The sequence below is a fragment of the Camellia sinensis genome, chromosome 4 (assembly GCF_055761805.1).
Source record: "Camellia sinensis isolate YWXY chromosome 4, ASM5576180v1, whole genome shotgun sequence".
Taxonomy (NCBI): Eukaryota; Viridiplantae; Streptophyta; class Magnoliopsida; order Ericales; family Theaceae; genus Camellia; species Camellia sinensis.
In genome coordinates this window covers 145,905,253-145,914,580 of record NC_138964.1, presented here as the reverse complement: position 1 = coordinate 145,914,580, position 9,328 = coordinate 145,905,253, and the positions used below count along the sequence as shown (strand labels likewise).

Genomic DNA, 9,328 nt, shown 5'->3' with positions numbered 1-9,328 from the left:
ACCAAAAATTTTGGTCGCCAATCGTGACATTCCGCGACCAAAAAGTTTGGTCGCCAATTGTGACATTCCACGACCAAAAAAGGTTTTGGTCGCCATATGTTACTTTTCGCGACCAAAACCTTTGGTCGGCAAAAGTGAGTATCCACGACCAAGAGCTGTTTTGGTCGGCAATAGATGTATTTTTTGCGACCAAAACTCTTGGTCGGCAATTGTCAGTTTTTGCGAAAAAAAATTATTTATTTGTCGCGACTAATAAATTGGTCGCCAAAGCAGGAAAACAATACACCTGTAATTCCTAATAATTCATTCAATCCATAATAAACCTATAATTTTAAAGCATCATTCAAATTAACTGAATCATTAACATTCGACACAACACATAATTCATTAACATTCGACACAATACAACTTTAAATTGAAGCATTAACATTCAAACACATTCATTAACAACACAACACAATACAATGTCAAGGCGAGCAAAACTACTTGATCCTCACTGGGCTGTAGCTTCAGCTGAGTGAGAAGCATCATTACCTCCTGAAAGACAAGGCATGAACCCAAATGTTCAATTCACAGCACATCCTATTTGGTTTGCTCAATCAAACAATGTCACAATACTCAAATTTGAAAAGAAATAAAAATACTTCAGCATTCTTCATGATCTAATAAGGGATTTGGGGGGCAAGGCTTTCATGGATTAATCAAATTATGTGAAAAACAATGTGCCATGAAATTCAAACACATCTTGCCCAGATTAAAAAATAAATAAATAAATAAAAATTACGAAGGCAGGGGACAGAGCTACTGTAAATTGAAGCATTCCAGGTACTTGTCATCACCACGTATTGACAACAGTATATCTGTGCTGCTTTGTTTAGCTCAAAACTAGTTACCAGAAGGTCAATTTAGGTTTATATACAGGTATTACAGTGAGCTAGTTTAAATCTGTACTGCTCGGCTTCAGTGCTTATGTGTCTCAGACTTGCTAAAAATAAAAATTAAAAAAGAAGGAAAAAGTGTGTAACATACTCATTTAAATCTTGAGCTAGTTTTGACGATGATGCTGTACATGAACCAGTGTCTTGACTCTCAGCAATGCAAGACGCTGTAATTCCAATTACACAATAGCAATGAATCAATACGAATTTCAATTACTAATACTAATGTCGTGAAACTTCCATCGTTTCACTCCCTGATGCATCAGATATTCATCTGCTCCCTCTCTTCAACAATATGCTCCCTCATATCCCACATAAACCACACACACCCCAAAACCAGACCTTCAATATATGAACTTAATGGAAATAAGGATGCCTAATACCAAAAGACAAAAAGTTCTCAGGTTATGCACTGGAGGAGATGACAGGTCAAAAGATTGTATGCAGAAAAAGAAAACCAAATAATTCCATAGCCCCTCCATGAAACTTCATGTTCCAAGTACAAGTTTAGGTACCCCATGCTAAAGATTTTCATATTTTATGCCTAGACATTTCCAATTTTGGGTGGATTTCTGTGCTGTCACATTTGTGTGCATTTAAATTTTCAAGTAGTTCTAACTTATTTTTATTAGCTTGATTTGAAGATCACCTTAAATTCAACATACAAATGTAGTAGATGGGCTAAATTTCATATGGTTTATCAATAACGCAATGTACAAACTACTAAGCATTATAGTGAGAACAAGGTTGATACCATCTTTAGAGCTGTCAGGTAACTCCTTGCAAGATTGCTTCCCCAAACGACATTTCTGCAAAAATGAGACACCAAATACTATGCCTGTGAATACATTAAAGATTGTTATCTATAGAGTTAGCGAATGAGCAAAGCTAGTAACAAATCAACAGAATGAAACTGAAAAAGAACGGTTCAAATTGGTATTCAAATGTACAACCAACAAAAAAATAAAGGCACAAAAAACCACAAAGCAAGAAGACGATAATTTTAAATACCAATAACAAATTGGACTCCTAATGGCCTGCAACTTGACATTTATCAGGAATATCAGCAGCTCTTGAATGAGGTGATATGACTCCCAAAAAACTCCAAAAATATTTCCAAATGCATCATTTTTCTGGCTCCTTTTATCATAATTTTTTTTTCTAATTTTAATAAACTAAATAATCAATAATACAGGATCCTACCCATTTTCTAAGCTAATACAGCCATTTAATATGTGATCCATCATGGTCCTGTGAATGCATAAAAATTGAAACTTTTAACCAAGTCATCAGCAAACAAACTAAAATGCATCCACACTCAGTAATGAATCAACATAGAGATAAAACCAAAAGAAAAAACAAAACAAGAAGTTAAATGTTTTAAACCTGATCAGTCATGATCCTCAAATGACCATATGTCAAAGTCTTCACACTGTCATACTGTTTTTCCATGCTGAAGTCCAAGAATCTGCTTGATGCTCTGAATTTCAGCGTTCTCCATGATCTGTTTATGGCTTGCTTCCCTCACATTAAGCAATTTACCTCTCAACGGGAACACACCATAATAATAAGGTAACACAACAGAAATTCCTGCCATCCGTATATACTCAAATCAGTTAAAAACTCTAAAACAAAACCAAACTCAACTGAAACTACTTAAACAAAACCAAACTCAACTGAAACTCTAAAATGAAATCCCCCGTCCTTTGCATACTTGGAAAACAAAAAATAAAAATAGCTCAAGATAGATACAGTGTAAACACAGACCACAAATGAATGCTCAGTGTGTGGATCCCATGCTACAGTTTCCACATCTGCTGAAACTGACCACTTAAATCCTATATGAGAAGGTATCCTTCCATCCTTCTGCAATCACATAAACATATATTTAATCAAAATAATGCTGAGGCAAGGCAACTTAGCAAAGTGAATACACAAGCGCGCACAAAAAAAAAAGAGTAAAAAAAAAGAAGCAAAATGCAAGAAAACAATAATTTTGAAGTTTATAATTAATAAACAGACCCAATAAAACATTTCCATTACCATGACTACTGTATGATCAAAGGATCCACTAAGTAGAACTTGTGGCACATGATGATTCCTTGCGACGGCTTGAACCTGAAAATCAACTATAGCAAGGTCATAAAAATTATAAACAAATTATTAACAAGATCACCATAAAATACAGGTTTCCAATACCCAAATTAAATGATATGCTTGACATGCTATCAGGTTCTCAGGTTTTTCTCCAAGATAGACTTGAAGAGTGAGTACCAGCAGATTAGAATTTAAAAAGAGGATGAATGGAAGGCAAGCTACAGGACAAAAAAGGGGCTTTATAAGTCATTGGTTATGCCATTTGTCCTTTCAAATGCACCAAGTACTTTCAAATGAACCAAACAGTCCCCTATCATGTCATACCAATGGTGAAACTCATGGGTCTATTGGCGTGGTCCACATAGCTGTTTTGCTTTTTCCTCCTCCACGCATAGATTCCGAGAGGCCAATCCCCATTAGAAAAGGTTAGAATATTGAGATTCAATCCCTTGGAGTAGTTTTATATATAGCAATGCAATGATGACTGTTAGAATATGCCTAAAGAAACATTAAAGGCAGGTGACAAATTTAGTGCCTTCATAGGATATACTTTTTTTCACCCAATTTGCCCTCGACTCCAAAAAGTCCCTACTTAGGTGTTAGTTGGAGTTCAAAGATCCTATGTAAAGATTATTCTTTCACAACAGCTGTCTAATATGGTCTGTGATTGAGCAATTCAATTGTATATTTATTCACTGTGATAAGTGTCACCAGATTCACCAGGTGTTCACTATCAAGTTAAAGCTTCTGGCTAATTTTTTCTGGTCAAACAAGTGAACTCCATGCAAGTAATAGGAAAACAAGGGATGACATTTGACGTTAAATAAAGGATGGTTTATTAATCAAAATTATTTGATTGAATTATTCTGGACATAGAATCTCTCTTACCCTCCAATTGAAAAGGCCATATCATTTGCAGAATTTGTATCTGGGAATGACCTACTCTCTGTTCTGTCTTTGAGCAATGCTGGTGAAGTTTGTGCAGAAGAATTAACAAACTGGGACCCCTGCATCTTCTCATCTGCAATGGGTTGTCCCATCTGTGTAATCCTAACCATTACCAAGTAAATAATCGGTAGGAGAATCAAACTGTTAGAGTGAAATGTAAGCTTCCCCTGCCATCACACAAGAAGTACAAACTAACAATTACGAAACCAATTTTTTTATTATTATTATTATTATTTTATAAGTCATTACAGAGCCAATTAATTGGTAAGGAAGAATAAAAATTCAGCAAAAAAGAAAAGACAGTTTTGGTCTGTCTTATAACTATAACTATTATGGAAAAATTTAAGTTTTGGCCTGCCTACTCTACTTATAACTATTATGGAATTCTAGATACAGATAAGGCCAAAGGAGAAGGAAAAGTTTATGTTGCTACTAAAAACTTTGGTCACTTGAAAAATTTTAATGTTTTCAGAATTCAGACCGAGATTATTCTGAAATTGAGAAGAATTGAGATTAAATAAAGGAAAAGGCAAGAACAAATTTGAGAAAATGAAAATGCTTATTGAGAAAGAAATATTCATGTATATGATAAAATAAGAAGAGATGATGGAGTAGGCACAGACTTCCTATTGCCACACATAAAAGCACCTTCTCAATTTTAATAACTACCTTGATGTGCAGAATTTTCAACGGTATAAGCAGGTCCTGATGGTGAAGAACTAACCAGGGTCCGCTGGGCTTTTGTCTTTAATGACAGCAACTTTGAACATATCATGGACACATACTCCTTAAAGTAAAAATGTGAAAAATATTATTTTTGATGAAAACTCAAGCTCAAAATAAATTACTAAGCAGGTCCTTAGCAAGGATTTTTGTACTAACATAGCACAAATGAGAAAATGATCTACAACCAGAAAGACAGAGAACACATGCTGTATTTTATGGCATACAATCTTTGCAAGCAGAAAACAAGGTCATTAATAAACATACCTCACATGTGAGTGATATGATAAATTGTGGGAAAACAAATAAAAAGGAAAGCATGAACAATGCATAAATTCATGAGAAGGTAGACAGCAAATTCCCATCAAGTATAGAGAGCTAGTCAAAAAAAATTCGGAGCGTGATATGTGATGTGGCTATTCAGCAATAAAAACAAGGGTTAGTTACACTATAACCCCTATGCTTAATCTAAAAACATATTACCCCATGACATTTAAAAATGTACACAACCTTGGAGTGCAAAATTGGCGAATTCCTTCAAAATTGGCAAATACACGAGCGGGATTGAATGTGTATGATAAATTTAGAGTGTTCAATGACAATTTTACCCCCTATTTTTTTCTTTACTTTTCTCTTTCCTCCTCCCCCTTCTTCCTCACGCTGCAACCAGCAGCAATCTCACTCACCAATTCAATTGTCTTCTCTTCTTTCTGACTCTTTATTTTTCTTATCTCTCCTTTACCTGTTGAAGCCCCCACATATCAAGAACAACAAGCAACAACTGTTCGTGAGATGAGACAACCAGCCACTTTATAATGCAATTAAACAACATTCAAGAAGCAGCTTTCACAAACACAAGCTTATAACAGTTGAAAACTGTTAGAATAGATGCTACTTTATTTTATTGTTATTAAAACTCGATATTGCCTTCAACGATCAAATTAAGTTTTGAACTGTTAGAAGACGAAAAAGAAATAATCCGAAACATACAAAATAGTTGCAGCTTCTAAACTCTACATTAGATGATTATATGATGTCCCAATACAAGATCACTAATCTTCACCAAGAAATATAAAATACTATCTAAAACATAAGAATAGAAATTACCCAATGTTCCCAATATCACTTGCAATCATCTTACAATACCTCGGCAGGTCTAACCTAAAGATGGGATTAGAAAAGGATTCTATAGGGAATAATATTGAATCAGCTAGGACAAGACTTCCAAAAATAGCCCTAAAGCAGTTCATCCTTTCTAAGTGCTCAACAACCAAGAGATAAATTGAGATGTAGAATATCATGAGAAAGCACTAATGTTTAGAAGATAATTAAGGAAACATTAGTAAACTAGCAATTTTATTTAATTTGATGGAAAAGAAGATAATTCTACAATGTATTTTGAAAATCTAGTTCCTGTCTACTACTAGAGTATAACTGCTAAAATAAATGCAAGAATACTCTTTCAATATTTTCTTATTTCTTACCGAAGAAGAAAATATCGAGATAAAAATTGTACGCTACTTTCTCAGGTTTTATCAAATTAACGTATCTACTGGAAAAAAAAAGAAAGAAAGAGGAAACTAAGTAGGAAGCACAAATGTGATATTCCAAAATACAACATATTTGAGAAGCTATTTATAAGCAAAGGAACTTACTTTACTATTGCTCTTCGCACTTTCCAAAATTCTGATGTTGTGTTATGGGTTTGTAGACCCACTCAAAAATCATTGCATGATAACAATCTTGTGAATTTAAGTTTAACACGTGAAACTGCCGAAAGAACTGCAAAAAAGGAAACGTGCAAATCCTTTAAAATAATGGAACTATAATCCTGAAAATACAACTTTTCTAAAAATAGAACAAATAGAGAAGTCCTTGCAAATAGAATTGAAAAAGCCTTCACATATCCGTTGTGTTTCATCACTTAGAATTCAGGGGGAAAAGAAAGAAAAATATCCATCATAGAACTGATATAAAACACAACTTTTAGGCATGGAATAGTCATTCTCACTCTTGCACACCAAAAAATAATTCTAGTAACACAATCTTTGGTTAAGATTCTTTACTTTACCCCCATAATTTTTGTTATACACAGGCTTGACTCACTGAATTTTCACATAGACAGACAAAGGCAATGAGTCTACATGTATAAATAATGATGATGACACCTATAATGATAAAAATTTAGAAGACAAGTGAGCTGTCCATTAAAGAACCTTACAGCAGTTCAGTTTAGGATATGACCCACTTTCTAGCCATATTGTCCTAATCTTCAGTTTAGGATAAATAATTTGATTAAGTCAACTTGTTTTCATCCTCCAACTAGATTCTTTCCTTTTTTTAAAAAATTTTTTGATCCAGATATCTCATCTGATTCCTATTAAATCACTTAGCCTAACTACTACTTGACCATTAATTAATGCCATGCAACATTAATTCCAAACAAAACCTTTGTGCAATCTCTGTAATCTAAGCTTATGTCAAAATCATTTTTGTTGCTTTACAAATTTTTTTTAGCTATTGGAAGTCTAATTCAATCACCTACATATTCCCAAGTATCATTTTCAGAATATGTGTATGTGTATATATACACATATATTGAAATCCAATCTACTTCTTATCAGTTTCGCTTAAAACCCAAGGAGAAAGAGTTCTCTGTAGTGAAAATTCACATTTCACCAACCAAATTGAAAAACAAATCCTTTATAAATTTCAAACCAACTTCACATCTACTCAATTGAGGCAAAGAAGAGGACTTTATTTTCTTTTCCTTCTCAAGACTATCGAAAGAAAATGTAAGAAGACATGTTCTTGAGAAGAACAGAAGTCCTAGAGAAAAAGAAAAGACAAACAATGGATTATTATCCAAACACCTAAAGAAAGTTTACCCGATTAGCCTCCACAAGAGCATTTCGACTCTATCCCTTTCTTCACTATCTTTATCTTTGTCACAAAACTCAAATGATTCTTCTCTCACAGATTCTACTATTTCACTGGACCAGAAAATTTCATTGGCACTGCAGTTGATCAGAAAATCTAAACATGTTGCATTAAAATCTGCAGTCACATAAAATGCTACATTTCAAAGTCTTTGCATAGTTCACATTGAACCCTCACTTTTTATATGCAAAATTGGAAATATATCAGGAAACCCTCACTTTGATATATATCAGTCAACTGAAAACAAACTGGAAATATAGCAGTATGACAACTGGAAACTAACTCCAAAAAAAAAAAAAAAAAGCCAACTGGAAACAAACAGTCAAGTTACCAAAACCCAAAAGTATACTCATTAAATTTTTTTTAAAAAAAAAGCGGAAGAAGAAATATATCAGAAACCATTGGCCATCATAGAAGTATCGAATAAATTGATTTAAACAGATCCATATAGGCTGTAGCTCCCCAAATAGGGGATTTTTGTGGTTGGATGCCTCAGAAAATGAAAATGCTAAAGACTATATTGATAATTTTTTTGGAAGAGCCCCATCCTAGTTAATTTAGTTATGGGAATATCAAATTTCCAACGAATTCTTTTCAATTTGTAACTCAATTGGAGTTCTATTGCTTCAAATCAAAATACCCACTACACACAATTTCCATTAGAGTTCTTCAAATTTGATTTTAAATCTGAATTACATGAACACAGCACACAAAGGGCAGAGGAAGAGTAATTTAACTCACACAGAGATATGATCTAATCAATCACATATACAGATAGATAGATTATAGAGAGAGAGTACCAGGATCGAAGGGGGTCTGCACAACCGACTCGTTTTTCTTTGTCAGAGAGATGGGAGACGGAAAGCCCTTGCGAGATTTAGGGGCCAAAGAGCTGCCTCTGCAGATACCATTCTGCCTCTGTAGATTTAGAGGCGACAAACACTCACCTGAACCCAAATCACAGAGGGAGACAAGAAGACAGAGACACATAGAAGAGACCGAATAGAGAGAGAGAGAGAGAGACAGAGGGCGATGGCGAGTGTGGTTTGAGGATATGAGGATCAACGAGAGATCAGTGTGGTCGTCGGTTGAGTGTGGTCTGAGGATCTGTGTGAGAGAAAGACAGTTGGCGATGGCGATTTACGGCGGTGACGATGGCGATTTACGGCGGTGGCGATGTGCGACGGACGTGAGCAACGGTGGTGAGGGACTTCGGTGAGCGAGAGAGTGGGCACCGATTGAGAGAGAGAACACAGAGAGGGAGAGTTGGAGACAAAGAGGAGATCAGGGCTTTTTTTTAATTTTTTTTTCCAGGTACAAAACGACGTCGTTTTTACTTTGGCGACCAAATTTTTTTTGTCGCCAAAAAATTTCATTTCCCCCCTCCCTGTTTGAAATTTCCCTCCCAAACACTTTTGGCGACAAAAACACCATATTAGTCGCAAAAAAGGTACCTTCGGCAACAAATTTTTTTAGTCGCTAAATCTCAATCAACGCCGACTAAAATATTAGTCGCTAAAAGTACAAATTTGGCGACTAAATTTTTTTGGTCGCCAAAATGTAACCTTTGGCGACCAAATTTGTAGTTGGTCGCGAAAAGCATACCAATTTCTGCGACTAACTCATTTTTGGTCGCCAAAATGTGACCTTCTGCGACCAACTCATATTTGGTCGCCAAAAAT

At 34.9% G+C, this 9,328-nt stretch overlaps 1 protein-coding gene across 2 annotated transcripts; it reads right to left on the bottom strand.

Annotated features, from left to right (window-relative positions):
• Nucleotides 1–372: 372 nt before the first annotated feature.
• On the bottom strand, nt 373–8,678 carry LOC145789578 (uncharacterized). 2 transcript variants are annotated; one of them, XM_082866437.1, is made up of 11 exons: nt 8,447–8,678; nt 7,595–7,699; nt 5,315–6,488; nt 4,653–4,770; nt 3,924–4,056; nt 2,982–3,056; nt 2,706–2,804; nt 2,325–2,528; nt 1,693–1,747; nt 1,030–1,105; nt 373–537 (listed from the first exon to the last, which is right to left on the bottom strand). In XM_082866437.1, the coding sequence occupies exons 4-6, from the start codon at nt 4,756–4,758 to the stop codon at nt 2,987–2,989; spliced, it is 309 nt and encodes a 102-aa protein (XP_082722563.1). In that variant the 5' UTR covers nt 4,759–4,770; nt 5,315–6,488; nt 7,595–7,699; nt 8,447–8,678; the 3' UTR covers nt 373–537; nt 1,030–1,105; nt 1,693–1,747; nt 2,325–2,528; nt 2,706–2,804; nt 2,982–2,986. The 2 variants fall into 2 exon arrangements, with proteins under 2 accessions (XP_082722563.1, XP_082722564.1); XM_082866438.1 differs by lacking the exon at nt 7,595–7,699.
• Nucleotides 8,679–9,328: the final 650 nt, after the last annotated feature.